General features: G+C 51.2%; 1 protein-coding gene and 1 pseudogene across 1 annotated transcript; both read right to left on the reverse strand.

Moving 5' to 3' along the window:
- Positions 1-5,281: 5,281 nt before the first annotated feature.
- Cdk2ap1 (cyclin dependent kinase 2 associated protein 1) lies at positions 5,282-14,324 on the reverse strand. The gene is made up of 4 exons (XM_038346816.2): positions 14,168-14,324; positions 10,173-10,267; positions 8,725-8,851; positions 5,282-6,011 (listed from the first exon to the last, which is right to left on the reverse strand). The coding sequence occupies exons 1-4, from the start codon at positions 14,220-14,222 to the stop codon at positions 5,944-5,946; spliced, it is 345 nt and encodes a 114-aa protein (XP_038202744.1). The 5' UTR covers positions 14,223-14,324; the 3' UTR covers positions 5,282-5,943.
- A 4,124-nt stretch (positions 14,325-18,448) lies between these two features.
- On the reverse strand, positions 18,449-18,871 carry LOC119824331 (annotated as a pseudogene).
- Between the last annotated feature and the right edge of the window lie 1,082 nt (positions 18,872-19,953).

Consider the following 19,953-nt stretch of genomic DNA (forward strand, 5'->3'; position numbering starts at 1 on the left):
TTAACTAATATGTGTGCGGCCTGGAGCTTTTCCATAGACAGGGGCCACTGAGGCACCCAAACGGGTGTATCTGTGCCCCAGGGGATGCGTAACGCATCATCAGTGGCCCCTAGGAAAAACCCAAGCCCTTCCGATCAGATTTGGGAGTGGGCAACACGGGGTCACTTCGACCTTGAAGGCGAGCCCCCAGCCCTTTTCCTGGCACAAAGCCTTGTGCCTTCATGACATCTTTACTCACTTGAGAATAATCATTGGTAATTATCAATTTTAATTGTTGTTGTACATCCCTTCCCCATAAATTTAAAGGAAGGTCTATGACAAAAGGCTGAAAAGTGCCTTGACTGTGTTCCATCCTCCAATGCAATTGCTTAGCACTCATATCTGGAGTATTTTGATATCCTAGACCCTGTAAGGTTTGTGCAGCCGTCTGTAACGGCCACCTCTTCGGCCAATCCTGTTTACGCATCACACTTCTGTCCGCTCCGGTATCCAACAGGCCCGTAAAGAGCTTTCCTTCTACTTCTAGGGTACACATGGGGCGATCATCAAGTCCTATAGACAAGCATGCTAGCTCAACCCCAGAGGAGCCGAACCCTCGCTCGCCCCTCTCTTTCTCACAAGCGGGAAATTTTTCATGGTCTGATCGAAGAATTAACAATTGTGCAATACGATCTCCGGGTGCAATCGAAATGATGCCAAACGGAGAATGACACATTACCTTAATAATGCCTTTGTAGTCAGGGTCGATCACTCCAGGTAGCACTAATAACCCTCTAAGAGTACTGGAGGATCTTCCAAAAACTAGTCCCACTGTTCCTTCCTCTAGAGGTCCTGACATATCTGTGTCTATAGCTTGAACACCCATACTCTGAGTCAGTACCAATCCGGTGGTGGCACGGAGGTCCAACCCTGCGGAGCCTGTGGTGGCCCTTCTGATGACTGGGGTGGTCTCATGTTTGGCTCCTGAATTGCCCCATAAATTCTCGGGCCCTGGGGTAGTGGGCCCTTCTGCCCGTTTTTTGACATGGCTGATGTGGCATTGGGTATGGGCTGTCCATTGATATCCTTTACGGATCGACACTCATTCGCCCAGTGTTTTCCCTTTTTGCACCGCGGGCATGTGCCCGGCTGTCTCTGACCTTGGCTCTTTTTATGTGTGCCTTGGGGGCAACTTTTTCGTACATGCCCCGGCTTCCCACAATTAAAGCAGGTACCTGATCTTCCCTGCCCCCTGGAGACTGCTAGCATAGCAGCCGCTAGACCAGCATTAGTTAGAGGGCCGCCTATCTCTCGGCAGGCCTTGAGCCAAGCATCCAGTCCTTTATTTTTCCACGGCATGATGGCTCTCTTACATTCTTTAGTAGCCTGTTCAAACACTAACTGCTGAACCAAAGGCATGGCTTCTTCCGCCTCACCGAAAACTTTTCCTGCAGCTTCCATCATGCGAGCCACAAACTCCGAAAATGGTTCAGTAGGGCCTTGAATAATCTTCGTAAGATTGCCCGTTACTTCACCTCTTTTTGGTATCATTTTCCATGCTCTTGTATAAATTTCATTAATTTGTTGATAAACCTCCACTGGATAGGCTGTTTGATTAGCCGTCCATTGCCCTTGCCCTAATAACATGTCTGCATTCCAGGGAGCTCGATTTGGCGTTTGCGCATTTACTCGAGCCTGAGTGTGAGCAGCTTCTACCACTATAGATCTATAATCTAGATATTGACCTGTAGAAAGGCATGCTCTAGCAATTTCCCACCAATCTGTTGGTGTCATAGCTCTGGTGGTCAACCGAGTCAGTAATGTGCGGGTATACTGCGCATTAGCTCCATAAGTCTTTGCTGCTTCCACTAAATCTTTTAACTCTTTATAAGGGACTGGCTCATGATATCTTTGTTGATTTTGATCCTCAAAGACAGGAAATACCACCACTGAAGGTGGATAATGCACAGCTAACTGCGCAAGAGTGCCCCTGTCGATGAAATGGCAGCTACTCCTGGGCTGCACGTAAGGAGGGGGAAGCTCTCTAGTGGGCGCTTTTAGAACTGGCCCATATCTCTCCTCCTCATAACGTGCATCTTCCTCCTCTAAGCTCTCCTCCTCTGCCTCTGACAGCTCCTCTTCAGACAGCCGCAAGGCTGCGAATTCATCCAGCACCGGATACAGGGGAGGTGCTGAAGGTTTATTTATCTTAGGATCCTCCTTTTCTTTTATATCTTTCTTTTCCCCTTTTTTGTTCCTTATTACCGTGCACTTTTCTTCAGTATCCTCCTCTGTCTTTGAACCTGCTTCTGAAAGGCTGTCCTGGTGTCTTGCCAACATTTTCCTTCCTTCTCTTAACTCCTCTACATTTTTTCCGTCTTTCAAGCAGGAGTGTACTAATCTCCAAAAAGGATAAGTTCCCTTCTTTAATTGCCCCTGTTCCTTTGCTGCCTCCAAATCTTTGCCTAGCTTTCTCCAGCAATGCAGATTTAGATCCCCAGACACCGCAAACCACGGCGCCGTGCGATCAATATCCCCGACAATCACCTTTATGGTGGATTTCGAGATTTTCAATCCTCTCTCCTGTAGTAACCGCTGTATAGGATCTACAAAATCGCATGCACAGGAGACAGACTGATCGTTGCCCATCTTTGCTTACTTTTCTACAAGAGGCTTACAAGAGGGCAGAAAAATCGCATTATCTGCCACGGACTTACTTTCGCTTTAGATGTTGCAGCAGCGACACTCCTCTCCTGGTCTATGACAACGGATAAAAATGCAAAAGGCATAAACCACTACAGCAAAAACAACCACTGCTAATGCAAACCACAAAGGACTAATTCCTCCAAGAAGCATACCTGAGGATACTTACCGGCGCCGACCGCTTTGTGTGTAGAGTTCTGAATCCTCTTCGACCCCCCCGCGTGTGTCCGCCAAAGTTCCCGGGTTTCGGCACCAGCTGCGGCGAGCGATCCCGACCAGCAGGGAAAGATCACCACCGACACAGGATTCTTCTCTGATCACACTTTATTGAAGCGCTGCTTGGTTGAGGGAGAGCTGGAAGCAGGGGGCCCCCCCGAGCCGGGCTGGGTGGCGGCTTATATACAGGAGGACGGGGCGTGTCTACTGATTAGGTGACGTGGCAGAAAAGGATTGGTGGAAACCTGTTGCTAGGCAGATGTGGCGCGAAAAGTTCGCGCCACATACTTGTTTACTTCAGCACTCGGCACCATCTTGTAATGGCGAAATGTAGGTGTGACCGCCACACATAATAAATAAATAAAAGCATTACCTGCTCTTCCAAAGGTCCTGAGTTCAATTTCCAGCAACCACTTGGTGGCTCACAACCATCTGTAATGAGATCTGGTGCCCTCTTCTGGCCTCCAGACATACAGACAGAATATTGTATACATAATAAATAAATATAAAATAAATTCTTCTTTCTTAAGTTGCTTTCTTCCAGGGTATTTTATCACAGCAACAGAAATGGTTGTGGATTTATCTGTGGAGTCATCAAGAAAAAAAAAAAAAAAGAAATGGATGTGGAACTTGCCAATTGGACCTTACAGTCTTTTTGGTTTTGGAGTTAAGGTCTCATGTAGCCCAGGCTGGCCTTGAACTCCTGGTCTTCATGTCTCTGCCTCCCCAAGGATTACTGGCATGCACCACCACACAAAGCTACAGGTGGTTTTTCATTTGTTTGGTTTGCTTTCCCTGTTAGAATCCAAAGGTGGTCCACATCTTTAATCCCAGCTGTGAGCTCGAGGTCAGCCTGGCCTACATAGTAAGACCCTATCTCAAGCAGGGGAAATGCCAAGACAGGTGTGCTGATGTCACTTTAGAGGGACAGGTGTACCCTGGCAGAGGAGGAAGCAAGGAGAAAAATAAAACCAGAGAAGGATAAGGAGGGCAACGCCAAATCAGACTTCCAAGTAAGACAATCAAGCCGCGAGCAGAAGACTTGAACTTCCCGCCGGACAGGCAGGAGTCTGCATGCCAGGTGACTGTCTTATATGTCTTCTAGAAGGGGTATGTGCATGACCTCTGGTCAACATCAGTTACTGTATGAAGGCTTCACATATGGAGGCAGGCTTTGTGATTGGTAGTAGACAATGGCAAGTCAGGCTAACTGGCATCACCTGACATGGAAACTTTGATGTTCTATATCTTCTATCTGGTGAGTCTTTGACACCTCCAAAGTACCACTCCCTCCTTTTTAATGCACCATATGTGTCTGTGCATTATGAGCTGTTTGGCCATTAAGCCGCTCAGAAGGGACTCTGGGATGGGGCAGGACAGAGAAACCTCTGTTTACATGTGGCTATAGATCTACAGATAGGGAGAAACAGGCTCACTGTTACCTGCCTCACCTAAGGGTTGGGGAGCACAGTTCATTAAGCTGCTCTAGGCTGGACACTGCATTACATACATGTGGAAGCTGCTCCCTGGGACACTCCAAACAGGGATCCCTTTGTTGTAACAGTAGATCCTTCCTATAATCAGGCTCCCTTGAATAGGGAGCTATGGAAAGAGGCAGAAGAAACTCACAGGAAGGCAAATTTAGAACTGTAGCTAGGAAGGACAGCTTCTGTTTCCTTTTACACACTGATGTTCTGCCATGGAGATGCTGCAAAGCCCAGGGTCCCCTCCACTAGCCTTTGAGCACTTTGTGAATGGGCTCTTTGCTTCTCACCCACAACACTGTACATCTGATACTTGTCTTCAACCAGCTCAGAGCCAAGTCTTGTACAGGGCCAGTTTTCACACGGCAGAAACTCCTTGTCTGGGTAAATACTGTGGAGACCACAGTGACTCAATATATCCAAGCACGACTCGTTTTCCTCAGCACCGGAGCATATAACATTATTAATTTTTTTAAAGCAATGTTTCACCATGAAGCTCTGGCTGGCACAAAGTATGTGTTCTGGGGCTGCAGGAGTGAGCACACTGCCCAGGAGATCCCTGAAGCACCCACCTGCTGGATAGTGGAGCAGCGCCCCATGGCTCACCGCTGAGGCCTCCCTCCCACAGGGCCACATGTGGGCCTGTTATCCCTGAGACTCAGGCACACAGTTCACAGCCTGCTGTGCTAGTGAGATGTCTCTGAGTCGGACAGGAAATGCCTTAGCAGGTATCTTCAAGCCCTCTGTCTCCGTCAGGAGCTTCAATAGTGACCCCAACCCTGGGGAAACCAAGGCAGGATTGTGAGCTCAAGGCCAGTGTCGCTATAATTAGCAAAACTGTCCTTCCATAAAGAAAAACGAGCACTGAAGACCCAAGGATCCCACATCTTAATACAAACTGTTAATGAAAATAACTTTATTACATCACGTAATAAATACAAAGATGCAACAGGTGCAGTCGTTGTCTTCCGGATGTTGTGACCGTCTCACAGTAAACACGGAACTGAGATCCACAGTCTCAGGATGGACATTTGCAGGGCGCGTGGCAGGTTGGGTAGATTGCTCTTTCTTCTGTATTTATAACTTGTGCATGTTTAAGATTGACTTCAAAGCACTCAGTCATGCAAAGGCTTAAGCAGAGCAGCTCTGTAAAGCAGGGTCTACACTGTGCACAGGCAGGCCAGCTACTGAGCAGATGTGCTGTGGTCTGCACAAGTCCTCAGAGGCAGGTGAGCTCATGGAAAGGAAGTCAGCTGGGGCGAGGCAAATGGCAAGTGTATCCAAAGGGAGATTTTAAAGGGGACACTGGTATTTGGGGGCAAACAATAGCTTGCTGTGAAGTGGCTTCACAAACATCTTTCAAATCAATGCTTGGAAAGAAAAAAGGAGCTGGATCATTTCTAACTACTTAAAATGCACATCGTCAGTAACTGCAAAATGTCTTCCCAATCTTCTGAATGTGGGTTCAGAGCTTAATGATCATGGCAGGAAAACTACTGCCATTTTGAACAAAGCCTCATCTCCACGGGGTAGCGAGATGGGCCTTCAGACTGGCCAGGGGCTAGGACCTGGCATTACGTTCCGTTTCAGCCAAGCACTCCCGAACCAGGCTTCGGGCATGAATGATACCTGCAAGAGAAGCAGAGACGGGCATCAGCCCATTCACAGAGCAGGAAGAAAACCTGTTGGTTAAACCCCAGTCATGAAGTCCTCACTCTTGAGGGGAATAGAGGGTCTCTATCCAAACACCTGCAAAGGCCAGGCTGCTAAGGAAGCTGTGATGGGAGGTCATTTGAGCCTAGGAGTTCAAGGCCTGTAACATCCAGTTCTCTCCTTTTTAAAAAAAATCACAATGGGGCTGGAGAGATGGCTCAGAGGTTAAGAGCACTGGCTGTTTGTCCAGAGGTCCTGAGTTCAATTCCCAGCAACCACATGGTGGCTCACAACCATCTGTAATAAGATCTGGTGCCCTCTTCTGGCATTCAGGCATACATGCAGGCAGAACACTGTATACATAATAAACAAAAACATAAATAAATCGCAGTGCCATGCCCAGGTTGCTCACACTGCAACCCTAGTACTCTCAAGACAGCCTCAAATCTTTTCACACCGGTGTGACGTGCTTGTATGGGTTCAGCAGCTGGCTAGGGTGACAAGATCTTTCTCATTCTTGTAGGGCCAACAGCTCCCTCAGGATGTATCCTGCAATCGCCACTTGGTACATCCATATATAATTCAATCCACTGGCTTTAGGGGTGAATGCAAATTTGCTTAAGACGTCACAAGTTAGCATCTTCCCAGGAATCTCTATCTGGAATCAGCTCTCCAGTTCTCAGAATTATCTCACTTGCTCTTGTGTGAGCAGCAGTATCGATGCCACCGGGGATCCTGTCTCACTGCCGGTGGCCATCCATCTCCATTCCTGTCCCCATGCGTACTCAGTCTAGTCACCTTCACAGAGACTCCACAGATTCAGCCGATCCGGACCTGGCCTAGCTGTGGTTGGCAACTCCGACTTCAGTGTGGCCTTTTGGCACAGACCGGGGACCTCCAGGTCCAGGCCATCTCCATTCTCTCCCAGGTTCATTCTGTAATGTTTTCATCAACCAAGTACCTCCTGGTCATGAATGAACCTACAGCGCTGGCTCCTCTGATAACTTCTAAATAGAGTGCCTGTCCCCTCGCCTCAGCAGCTTTGTCATGAGGTAGCACACTGCTCAGCATCCTTCACACCTCACACCTGATTCCCTTGCCTTCTGTGACATCAGTCTCCCTTTTCAGACACTAAAGAATCTCAAGGGCAGTGGGGACCATTTGAATTAATAAGCAGTTTCAAATTTGTATGATAAAAGGTTCTGGATACACACAGTGTAATGGTTATACAATAATACGAAAAAACTTCAGCCGGGAGGCGGTGGAGCACGCCTTTAATCCCAGCACTCGAGAGGCAGAGGCAGGCGGATCTCTGTGAGTTCGAGACCAGCCTGGTCTACAAGAGCTAGTTCCAGGACAGGCTCCAAATCTACAGAGAAACCCTGTCTCGAAAAACCAAAAAAAAAAAAAAAACTTCAGTTGTTAAGATGTTAAATTATATGTTACATATATTTTGCCACAATTTAAAAAAAAAAGAATGGGGCCAGGCAGTGGCGGCGCACGCCTTTAATCCCAGCACTTGGGAGGCAGAGGCAGGCAGATCTCTGTGAGTTCAAAGCCAGCCTGGTGGTCTACAAAGTAAGCTCCAGGACAGCCAGAGCTGTTACTCAGAGAAACCCTGTCTCGAAAAACAAAAACAAAACAAACAAAAAAATCAGATGAGCAATGGTGGTTTATGCTTTTAATCCTAGCACTCAGGAGGCAGAGATAGGTGGATCTCTGAGTTCAAGGCCAGCCTGGTCTACAAAGCAAGTTCCAATAAAGTCAGAACTATACAGAGAAACCCTGTCTTGAAAAAAAAATTCAAAAACAAACAAACACAAAAGGAACTCTCAAGCTGCTCCCTATCCTGATCAGGAGAGCCTCTGCTTTTCTTTTTTTCTTTTTTTTTTAAATAATTTTTTAGAACCCAGTAAATTTTTAATATTTATTTATTTATTTTATGTATACAATACTCTGTCTGTGTATATGTCTCCAGGCCAGAAGAGGGCACTAGACCTCATTACAGATGGTTGTGAGCCACCATGTGGTTGCCGGGAATTGAACTCAGGACCTTTGGAAGAGCAGGCAATGCTCTTAACCACTGAGCCATCTCTCCAGCCCTCAGGAGAGCCTCTGTAGTCACAGCTACCCACCCTCCCCCAGAGCACAGATGGGGAGAACACTCCATTAGGGCCATAGAGCCTCTCTGACAAGGTACAGGAGTGAGGGGTGACCCCTTCTCAGAAACCCCACGAGCCCCTCAGACCCAACTGCTACACCTGCAACAGCACCCGTGTGCATCACTAACCTACCTCCAGTGCATCCTCTAGGAGACCTCTTTACCTCCTGGGCTCAAACCATCCTCCTGCCTCAGCCTCCCAAGGAGTGGGACTACAGGTACCCCACCAGCATGCTGACTTCAGAAGTCTTCAACAGCCGGGCGGCGGTGGCGCACGCCTTTAATCCCAGCACTCGGGAGGCAGAGGCAGGCGGATCTCTGTGAGTTCGAGACCAGCCTGGTCTACAAGAGCTAGTTCCAGGACAGGCTCCAAAGCTACAGAGAAACCCTGTCTCGAAAAAACAAAAAAACAAAACAAAACAAAAAACAAAAAAAAACAAAACAAAACAACAAAAAAAAAAAAAACAAAACAGAAATCTTCAACAGTGACAGGCAACCTTAAGACCCTTAACCATGCCCCTTGCTTACCTCGTTTTAGTCTCTCCATGGCGCTTTTGCTCCCTGCATATGTGGGTCTGATCTCTTTCCCCAACTCTTCAATGATGGCCAGCAGCTCTGCGTATTTACTCTGAGGCACCTGGCTATTTCCAGTTCCCTAGGACCAGAAAACAAGGGTTTGGCTGGACGGATCCACCCCAGTGGCCACACATGGGTGGAAGGAAAGAGAGCCTTGGGGTCTCAGGACTGCCCAGCCAGGGCTGTCACATAGGTACACCTCTAGTATAGGGCAAGAGGCCCTCAGTTGCTGTCCCCATCCAGAAACCACTTTACCATCCACACAGGAAGAAAGATCTGGCGTTAAAGTGACAAGTAACAGGGGACACCTGAATCCATGAGGAGAGGGGGTGTCTCCTAGGAGTCAAGCATCCACAATGGGTGGAAGACAGAGGTCACCACTGGAGGACCTCAACCATCGCTAAGGACCCAGGATGGGGCTAAAACTTAACAGACACACCACATCTTCCCCACAGACAGTCTCTGACTCCAGGCTATGGCTTAAGCAAGCACCCAGATCAACGAGGGCCTTGGCTCGGTCCTCTCCTCCTGTCGCAGCTGGACCGTGGCAGCCAGCTCTCTGTCCAGGGCCTTGGCCTGCTCCTCTCGCCTCTGCGGCTTCCACTCCCAAGCCTCGCCACCCGGCCTGCAAACCAGGAGCTCAGCCTCCTGGCACATCCGCCTCCTGGCCTCCCGCTTCTCCCAACGTCGGCGCCGCATAGCCAGGGCATTGCGCTGCCGCTCCAAGCTGCGCCTCAGCCCGTCCTCCCGCCGCCTCCGCTTCTTCAGCCTGTCCCGCTCCCGGGCCCTAGCCTCCTTCTCCTCCTGGGATAGGACAGGCTGTCGGGGCATGGCTAGAGGTTGTGCCAAGGAGAGACCTCCATGGCAACCCCAGAACACTGGCTGGGGCTTAGCCCACAGAAAGAATTTTCCTGTTGGCAACCAGGGTTGTAAAAGACTTCTATGCATAGCAGCCAGTTGCCCCCTGATCACAACCCTAAGGTCACCGCAATGAACTGATAAGAGATCTGGGTCTCCAAGAGGGTCATGGTCTAGAAAATGACTTGGGACCATACTCATCTCCAGCTCCCAATATGCTGTCCCCTCTCTGTCACAGCATGGAGGTCCAACACCAGGTGAACCTTATCTGCCCAGGAAACGAGCTCCTGGTGGCTGGAGCAGCACGGTGATCCCTGGCCCTTTCCTGTGTCCCCGCATCCCTCAAGTCCCCTGGACAGTCCCAGTTGCCCTGCATCCTAATGCATCAAATGAAGAATGGGAGCAAAGTCCCAGCAATGGCTAAGGACATGCAGGAGAACACGGGGACTGCTCTGATCCACTTCTGTCCCCTCAATGCCTCCTACCAGCAGTGGAATGTCTCGGCTGCCCCCAGAGCCCTCCCATCACCCACACTGCCATACCTGGGTGTAGCCTAGTGATGGTGGCCCATAGTCACTCAGCAGCTGGCGATACTGGGAGGATGTCGCCATACTAGTAGAAGGCGAGTGGACACTTCCTGCAGTAAAGAGGAGGGAGGAGTCAGAGCTACAGCAAAGGGCACTGGGTACTGCAACAATCCCCCTATCTAGGCCCCCACTTGTAAACTTTTGATTTACAGGACAGAGACCTCAGTTCAACCTCTAATGGTCAGAGCCCAGACAGTAGTCTAGATGCCCGGAAGGAAGTATATAAGGCAGACACTCCCTACATACCTCGCAACTCAAAAGACAGCCCTCCCCAGCCCGTGCACGTGACCCCTAGAGACCACTACCAAAACTGAAGCTGGAGGCTGTGTTCAGCCTAATCCTTGCTGACCCCATCCCAGTCCCCACTCAGAACCAGAGCTACAGCCGGTGACTGGCAACTAGCAAGGTTCTTATACCTCTGTGTTCCTATGCATCCACCTGTGCTGGACAAATACAGCAAGACAGACTAGCAAAGGCCTCAAGGCACAGAACCCCAGAGGGAGACAGGTGCCCTGCATGCACACAAAGCAGGGTCTGGAGAACAGCCTTTGTGCCTCAAACAAGCCCCTCAACCCCTCTGGGCTTCTCATCCCCTCTCCAAAGAAAGAAAAGAACTCCCGACTGTCTATGCAAAACACACACACATCATGCACTCTGCACTCCAAAAAGAGGGGCCAAAGACCCCATGTCTGGAATCCAGCCCTTGAGAAACACTATCCAGGTGCAGCAGCAAGAACAAAGCAGGGCCCAGAGCCCAGTGCAGACTGTCATCCCCTGGATGTGGAATGAGGAGGCCCCTGGCTGGAGCATGCAGACCCATAATGGCAACCAAGTGGCCATTAGGCGGGTAAAGGATGTCCTTCGAATTACAAACAGCAGTAACCATGGAGAATTTACCTAGTCCTGCTCGGCAGCTGCCCGACCACCGCCCCCAGAGCCAAATTGTCTCTCACACACACAGCAGGCTCTGCAGACTTGGCCCCAGGGATGGACAGCTGGTGCCAGGCTGGCCAAGTCACCAGCTGCTCACTTGGTGTGGGCGAGGGGAGGGACAGGAGGAAGGAAGTTCAGGAGCTGGGTTTGCTGGGCAGGCGCTGGGAGGAGCAGTGAATCCCAGGGCCTGGCTGCAGGGTGAGCCACACTGCATGGGAAGTGGCTATGCAGCAAGCTGGCAACCCCAGCACCTGCCTCCAAGCAGGCAACAGCAGGGAAGCTTTTCCTAGGCAGAGTGTACACCCAGGTTTAGGCACCAAGTATGGACGTGGTTCCTGAGCAGAGCATACTTGGGACATGCTACCCAACTAGAGCGACCCTAGCTTCCTCACCACCATGGCCAATTCCATTTCCCCAGCCTTTAGAGATGGCTCCTTCCAGGAGGTGAGTTCCAATCCTGCCCACTACATGTAGTCAAGCCCTTTCTGGGCTCAGACAGGCTAGAGGGGTAAATGCTGAAGGGTGGCGTGGGTGAGAGAGTACTCAAGGCCTTTAGAGGACCCTGGCACCACAGTCGAAGTAGAATGCCTGCTGGCAGGGCACCTCTTCTGCTTCCCATGCTTTTCAAGCTGTCACCTCCCTGTCCCATCGTCTCTCCTGGACAGAGTTGGGGGTCTGTCCCAGCTGTGCCACTCCTGGCTGTGGGACCTCTGTCAAGGCCCTTGCGGGCCTCAGTTTCTCCGTCTGTTTGAGGCCATACTCCATCAGCAGATTTATCTATCCTACAATCTGATGACGTGGGGTGGGATTAGGGGTCTGAGGGGCAGGCAGAGGAGGACTAAGAAACACCCGCCTATGGGTGGAGGGCCTCGAGCAAAACCTCAGAGCTTGGTTTTTCCATCACCCCAGGAGTGGAGATGAGCTTGACTGAGTCAAACCTGCCTCACATCCGATCAGCCCCACCCCCGGAGTCGTGGCGGAAGGGTCCTCCACGCCACTCAAGCCCTCTCCTTCCCGAAGACAGGCACCTGGGCTGAGGGAGGCCAGGAAGGCGGCTCCACGTCAGCACAGCCGTGTGGAGCATCTCAGACAATGAGCACAGTGTGCAGAGAGCCGGGAGGGCTTGGCAGAGGCCAGGAAGCTCCTGGGGCCAGGCGCAGCTCCCCGCCCCCACGCCAGACAAAGAGCGGCCTGGGCCTGGGGAGCTGGCGGCCTTCCCGCCACTTGGGGCGCCGGGAGTGGGGGGAGCGCTCTCGGGCGGGGGAGGCGGGGGCTTTGTCTAACTCCGCCACTGCCACTGCCGGCCAGGCCGCAGCTTGGCAAGTCAGTGAGCAGGAGGCAGGGCTGGAGGGCGTGAGGGATGATGACAGGGAAGGCGGAGGAGCCACTGTGAGAGTCCATCTTGGATGCAGATGGCAGGGGAGAGCAGGGCTTTCTGCGAAGTAATACTGGCAGGCGGGCGGGCCCCCACCAAAATGCCAGCCACCTGGAGACCCCGCCGGTACGCCTCCTGGTATGCCCCATTAGAAAAAGACTTGAGCTGACTACAGGTGCCAGCAAACCCAGAAAAGGGCTTCAAAGTCCCGGGGGCTGCCTGACGCTGTGACCCACAACCCCAAAAGGTCCCAGCTGAAGACCCTGGGGTAGCTAATCCCAGATCAAGCTGTCTCTGGCTTCCCACAGCCTGGCAATGCAACCCACTGCCCTTCCATCCTAGACACTGACCAAAGAGACTGGAGACAAAAATCCTACCTGCCAACAAAGCCTGTCACTGGGGGGGGGGGGGGTAATGGGGAATGAAACCATTTGAGGTGAAACAGTGGCTGCGTGCTTTGGGGTGGGCTCTGCACCCACGTGGGAGCGTTTCAACTCTCCCAAGCTGGCACCCTAAATCTCAACCTTTTCTAAATCCCACAGAGCAGTGTCCAAGAAGTTTAAACCACATGGCCAGGGCTTTTAGAGGTCCCTTGGGGGATTTTTGGAGTTCTGGGCTCAACATTTCAACACAAGACCCCCCCAGGTTGTAAGTGCCAACATGGGTGGTACGTTTGGCACACAGCTACCATAAGCAACTAAGACCCCACCTGTCCCAGGGGGCCTTAGTTCTCCTGACCCCCAACCCCCCGACCTCGCGTCTGTTTTGGGGAGTGGTCTGCTCACAGCCAAATGTCTAGGGGTACTGAGAGGACACAAAGCTGGGCATCTACGAATGTCCCCGGGGCCCGGGGCTAGCCCCTGGGCACTACGGAAAGCTGCCTAGGAACTTCGCAGGAGTTTCCCGGCGGCGCCCAGCCCCACAGGGTCTCCCGGGCTTCTGCGGCGCGGTCCTCCGGGACCCACGTGGGGACTCCGGGATGGAGACCCGCGGGACCCAGCGCGCCGCACGCAGGGCCCACGAGGTTCCGGCACTTCAACTTCTTCCCAGGGACTCCCGAGGGCCTGGGGAGCGGGAGCCACTCCCGCCCCCGGGCCACCCGCCGCCCGCGACCCCGGCCAGGCTCCCTCCCGGCCCGCGGCCGTCCGGCCTTCTCCCGCCGCCCAGCACGCGGCCCGGCCCTGGCCTGTCCCGCTCCACCGACCCTCGGCGCCCCGCGCCTCGCTCCCCGCGCAGCCCGGCCGCTCCCGCCTCCCGCCGGCAGGGGCCCTCGCCGAGCCGCCCAAAAATCCTCGAGGGGGGGGGGGAAGGAGCTGAGGAAAAAGCCTTCTTCGCCCGGCCGCCCGCGCTTCCCCGCCATCCCCGGCCGCTCCGCCACTCGCACCCGGACCCGGGCCGCAGCCCCGCCGAGCGCCGGGCGCACCGCGAACTTTGGCGGCGCAGGCGGCGGAATCATGGCGGCGGGGTGGCTTTGACGGCGGCGTCCGAGCCGCCCCGGCCCGGGACATCCCCCCCCCACACACACACCCTCGGCGAGCTCGCCGCCTCGGGCACCGCGAGTCGGGGAGCCCCGGGCCGCGGTGGGCAGCGCGAGCCCCCAACTTGGCGGCACTTAGGGCGCGCGCGGCCCGCGCTCACTCACCGGCGTTGAGGGCGGCGGCGGGCATGTGCGCGGTCAAGTTCGGCTTGTACGACATCCCCGCGGGCGGCGGGCGCGCCGGGCAGAGCCGGGCCAGGCCGCGAGCGCGGCGGCGAGGCCGAGGCCGAGGCCCGGGCCGGGCGGCCCCGCGTCCCCGCGCCCGTCCGAGTGCCCAGCGGGCGCCCGCGCACTTTTTGTTGTCGCCGGCTCGGGCCGCGCCGGCAAATATGGCCGTCCCTCACCCTGCCGCCGCCGCCGCAGTCGATCACCCATCCATCGGGCGCGCGGCGCAGGGGCGGCCGCAAACTTTGAGCCCAGCCGGTGCTGGGCCCGGCCCGGACCGGGAGGGGGCGGCGGGCGTCGAGGGGCGGCTCCTCCCGCGGCCGCGCCCCGCGCTGCGCCGCCGCCCGCAACTTGCCAAAGTTTGGGGGGCTGCGGTCCCCGCGGCGCCCCCGCCGCGCCCGGCCTCCCGCGCGCCGCTCATTGGCCCGCTCCTTCCTCTTTCTTAAACAGCCAGGCAGGATGGAAGAAGTACTTTTTTTTCCTGTGTCTCTTGACAGTGGGGGCAGGGATGGAAAATTACCTGGAGAAAATGGTGGCGATTGGGGTTTTTTTGTTTTTCGGTAGTTTTTTTTTTTTTTTTTTTTGGTTGTGGGTTTTTGTTTTTTTTTTTAATGCACGTAGATCATTCCAGATGCCCACGTCTGGCTCTGTCCCAGAATTAGAATAACCCATTCTTGACATTTATTTCGAGAAAAAAAAAAATGTCACGTCTCTGCCTGAATTAAGTGGGCTTTTTTTTTTTTTTAACCCTTGGGAACCCAAGATTCCTTTGAGACTGACAAAAGCTGGATGGAGACGCCTCCGCCTCAGCAAATTCGCCCTCGCATCCACAGCATTTGGCGCACGAACTCTTTGGAATATTTCAAGGGAGCACCTACTGTGTGCCAGACACGGTTCTAGATGCTAAGGACGCAAGAATGAACTTGGCAAAGTTTCGACTCCCCGGAGTTGACGCTCCATTTTTTTGGACCCCCTCTTCCCCGCCCCACCTCCACCCCGCCCCATACACGCCCCCACCCATCCTAGGAACTGACTGAAACGTCATCACCAAACGTATTTGGGCTCTGATGAATAACCTTCCGAAGGTACTATATTTTGGAGTTCTGCCTGAATAGTAATGCTCATCAAATTACATAAAACGCCCACCCATTTTTGTTTTTAATCGCCATGGTTTGCAGGTTGCTTGGGTTTTTTGTTTTTTATTTTTTAATTAGTCTTATTTAGACATGATCTGTGAACCTGGTGACAACGGCGTCAGCTTCTCCGCTAGAGAAGAAAAGGGACCACCACCAGGGTCTTACGTTCCCTCCCTCCTTTTGGAACTAAGGTGCTGGGGAAGGGACCGCCTCTTCCTCCTACCCCCGCTCCACCAGCACCCCTGCCATCATCCTTAGGCTTGCTTTGGCAGACGCTTCTTGGTAACATTTTATCGTATAAAGAAATGAATGCTACCCATTCTCTACAATGGCTGATAAAAATATAAGGCGAGCCAAATACATAATTTTGAATGTTTTAGTAGTCAATTTTTGAAAGCAGAACGTGGCGTAAAATTAATTCTAATAATGTATTTAAACGCAAGAGGATCCAGAACAGGACAATTTCAATTCATAATGAATGAATACATAGAAATTCATCAGTAAGATCCTTGACTTCTTTTTTAACGGGATCTGACAATGTGTCTGTGGCTAGCTTGTTATGTAAACTACGCTGGCCTGGAGCTCACAAAGATCCACCTGCCTCTACCTCCAGGGCGCTGGGATTAAAGGCCAGCGTAATGCCTAGCCTGGTTTGGTTGTTGTTGTTGTTGTTTTGTTTGTTTGTTTGTTATGTTGCCCTGGATAGCCTTAAACTTCTAGGCTCTGGTAGTCTTCCTATTTCAAATTCCCAAGTAGTTGAAACAGCCAGCATGTACCAAAGTACCAAATATCATTTGCTTGACTTTTTTTTTCTCATGTTGGCCTGGAACTTGAAGCAATCCCCCTGCCTCAGTCACTCTGCTCAGAGTCATAGTCTCATGTTCTTTAATTCAAATACACAAAAAGAAGTTGTTAAAGTATGCTTTCTTTGGCGGTGTTGGGATTAAACCCAGAGCTTCACAGGTGCTTAGCATGTGTTCCTACACTGAACTATACCACCCCAATCTCACGCTTTGCTGGTTTTCTTCTGTTTATTTTTTAATTTTATTTATTTATTTTATATACATTGGTGCCTTGCTTACATGTCTGTATGAGGGTGTTGAATTCCCTGTAACTGGAGCTACAGTTTTGAGCTGCCCTGTGGGTGCCAAGAATTGAACTTGAGAATTAAGAGGCTGCTCTTAACTTCTGAGTCATCTCTCTAACCCCTGTTTGTTTATTTTTAATTTTTGAAACAGAGTGTAATGTACCCCAGGATGTCCTCCAGCTCAGGCGAATGGCTGGAAATGACCCTGAACTTTGGGATCTTCCTGAGTGTTGGGATTACAAATGTGTACCATCACATGATCCTGGCATGTTAGACAAGCTTTTCTGAGCCACTTAGATCCTGAGATGTAGGCTTTGTGGCTCAGATGGAAAGGGATCTTGGCAGTCAGGATCCAAGGAATACTGGGTGCTACAGCTTGGGTGGAATAGTATTCTGGCAGTCGGGGGGTGAGGGAATAGCTTAGGTCACAGTTTACAGCCCTGCTCTAGGGAAAGGCTTCCCCAGTGTAATGGCTCTGCTCTGGCAGGAAAGAGCTTCTTCAGCAACATTGTTACAGCACAACTGCTAGTGGGAGACTTCCCCAGTGAAAGTATCACAACCCTGCTCTGCTCCCTTGCTGCTAGGACAAAGGTCTTCACTCAAACCTCATTCAAGAGATTTATAGGGAGGGAAGAATCCAGGAGAGTGGCTGCCTCTGACAGGGTAAACTGAACAGGTCTGGGTTATACAGGGGGCTTCTTAGGAGCGGAGTTTTTCCAGGGAGAAGATCTTCAGAGTGGGAATTGGTCAGATTTCAGTCCGTTGAACAGATTGACTAGATCTACTCAGGAATTGCCTGATTTTCTGCTTAGTTGACAAATCAGGGGCAGATTTTGCTCTGGTTTCAGGGCCAAAGTGTGTTTCTTTCACTGGCCTTTTTTTTTTTTTTTTTTTTTTTTTTTTTTTTTTTTTTTTTTTTTTTTTTTAAGCTTTTTGGCTCTAGTTTTGGGGCCAGGGCATATTTCTTTCACTGATTCTGATTCTAGGGCCAAAGTGTTTCCTTGGCACTGGTTTCAGGGTCAGGGTCAGGATTCTTTGGTTCTGGGTTCAGGTCTAAAGCATTTCTTTCACTGGCTCAAGTCTGAGCCAGGGTGTATTTCTTTCACTGGCCCTGGTTTCAGAGCCAGATTGGGTTTCTTTGGCTGGCGCTTTTCCCCTACAATATAATGTGCATGCCAGCGCATAAGCCTACAGAGACCAGCAGAGTACAGTGAGACTCTTGCTTTGTCCCAGTTCTTCTTACTCTTTTACTGACTCTCTCCTTGGGCTCACCTTTTATAACAGGCTGGCTAGCTATCTAGCTCTCGGGATCCACCTGTTTCTGCTCCCCAGTGCTGGAGAGCCAAGCACATATGCACACAGGAAGCTTTGACCTGGTGGTGGAGATCAAACTCTGGCTCTTACGTTTGCATGGTGAATTCCTGCCCACAGAGCCCTCCACTAAACTGCTTAGGGTTGTCGAGTTGGTGTGGTTTTTGTTTGTTTGTTTTTGTTTGTTTTGGTTTTTCGAGACAGGGTTTCTCTGCAGCTTTGGAGCCTATCCTGGAACTAGCTCTTGTAGACCAAGCTGGTCTCGAACTCCACAGAGATCCACCTGCCTCTGCCTCCCAAATGCTGAGATTAAAGGCGTGTGCCACCACCGCCTGACTTTGTTTTGTTTTTTGCTTATTTGTACAGGGTTTCTCTGTATAGCCCTTGTCTGTCCTGGAACTACTCTGTAGACCAGGCTGACCTCAAACTCACAGAGATCCACCTGCCTCTGCCTCCTGAGTGCTGGAACTAAAGGTGTGTGTCATTGTTGCCCAGCTTCTTTTCCTCTTTGTGAGGCATGGTCTCATCAAATGGCCCTAGCTGACCTAGAACTTGCTATATAGCCCAGGCTATCCTTGAACTTATGTCAGTCCTCCTGCTCCCATCTCCTAAACGCTGAGACTGCAGCACCTAGCTCAGCTATTTCATTTTATTGTGAGGCATCATTTTTTTGCAGTTTTTGTGGTTTTATTTAAGCACAAATGAAACATGCATGCAAGCCATCTCCTCATTCCCGTCGCTGCGGGGCCTTGCGCTGGGACTGGTGACTCTGAGGGCAGGCTGTGCTGCTCTTTTGGTTCTTGGAGGAAACATTGTGAGCAATCTCAGCACAGTAAGATTTGTGCACATCAGCAGCACCTCCAGCTCCTTGACGCTGTGGACTAGAAACTTCCAGAAGCCACTAGTCAGCATGTGCTTGGTTTTCTTGTTGCTCCCATGACCAATGCTGGACATTAGAATCTGGCCCTTGAATCTTCCCCGCACCCTGTTGTCAGTACCTCTGGGTTTCCGCCAGTTTCACTTGACATATCGGTCCGACTGGTGCCGGATGAACTTCTTGGCCATCTTTGTAACGATCTTGGGCTTCACCAGAGGCCGGAGGGCAGCCATGATGCCGCAAAAGATGTGGCAGCCACCTCACAGGTAGCGCCAAGGAATAATTTTTTTTTTTTTTATCTAAGTATAAGTTAACTTGAAATTCTCTATATAGCCCAGGATGGTTTTAAACTCACAATCCTCCTGCCTCACTCTCCCAAGTGCTAGATTATAGATATGAGCCACATCTGGCAAAGATGCCTTTCCATTGATTTCAAACTTAATTCCTTTCATTTCAATATCTCAATGAGCTTTTCTTTTTTATTTCTACAGGTTTAAGTGTTTGAAGCTATTTATCTTTAATTATGTGTTTGTGTGCTGTGTGCTCATATGGATGTGTGTACACAAGGGCAGGTGTCATGGGAAGCAGTAGGGAAGGCTCTCCTCTTGTGAGCTGCCTGACGTGGGTGCTGTGAACCACACTCCAGACCCCTGAGGGAGTGAAAGTTGTTTTCGCCACCGAGCCAGCTCCTGAGTCACTATCATCCTTGTTTTGGGATTTGTTTTGTTTTGATTTTGCTGTTTTTGAGACAACATCTCACTGTTTCTCAGGGCAGCCTCAAATCGCAGACATTAAACCTCTTCTGAGCAGTGGGCTAGACAGCCAGAACCGCACCCACTTAGCATTTCCTTTCTGATATTATAAGTGGAATCATCTTTTCTTTTTAAGACTTATTTTTGGGGTTGGGGAGATGGCTCAGAGGTTGAGAACACTGGCTGTTCTTCCAGAGGTTTTTGAGTTCAGTTCCCAGCAACCACATGGTGGCTCGCAGCCATCTGTAATGAGATCTGGTGCCCTTTTCTGGCTTGCAGGGATATGTGCAGGAAGAACCCTGTATACATAATTAATAAATAAGTCTTTAAAAAAGACTTATTTTTGGGCAGGAGATGGCTTAGTGGTTAAGAGCATTGGCTGCTCTTCTAAAGAACGAAGTGTGATTCCCAACACCCACATGGTGGCTCACAACCATCTGTAACTCCAATTTCAGGGAATCTGATGCCCTCTCCTGGCCCCCACTGGTGCTGCACATAGGTGGCAAATGCAAACACCTGTATATAAAAACTGAATTTTAAAAAGATTTATGGGGGGCCGGGCA

Source organism: Arvicola amphibius, chromosome 10 (genome assembly GCF_903992535.2).
Source record: "Arvicola amphibius chromosome 10, mArvAmp1.2, whole genome shotgun sequence".
Taxonomy (NCBI): domain Eukaryota; kingdom Metazoa; phylum Chordata; class Mammalia; order Rodentia; family Cricetidae; genus Arvicola; species Arvicola amphibius.

Coding starts and splice junctions, on each gene's coding strand:
- Cdk2ap1 (XM_038346816.2), bottom strand. CDS start 14,222: ATGTCGTACAAGCCGAACTTGACCGCGCACATGCCCGCCGCCGCCCTC. Junction 10,268..14,167: donor CGCCGCCGCCCTCAACGCCG/GTGAGTGAGCGC, acceptor TCTTTACTGCAG/GAAGTGTCCACTCGCCTTCT. Junction 8,852..10,172: donor CATCACTAGGCTACACCCAG/GTATGGCAGTGT, acceptor TTCTGGTCCTAG/GGAACTGGAAATAGCCAGGT.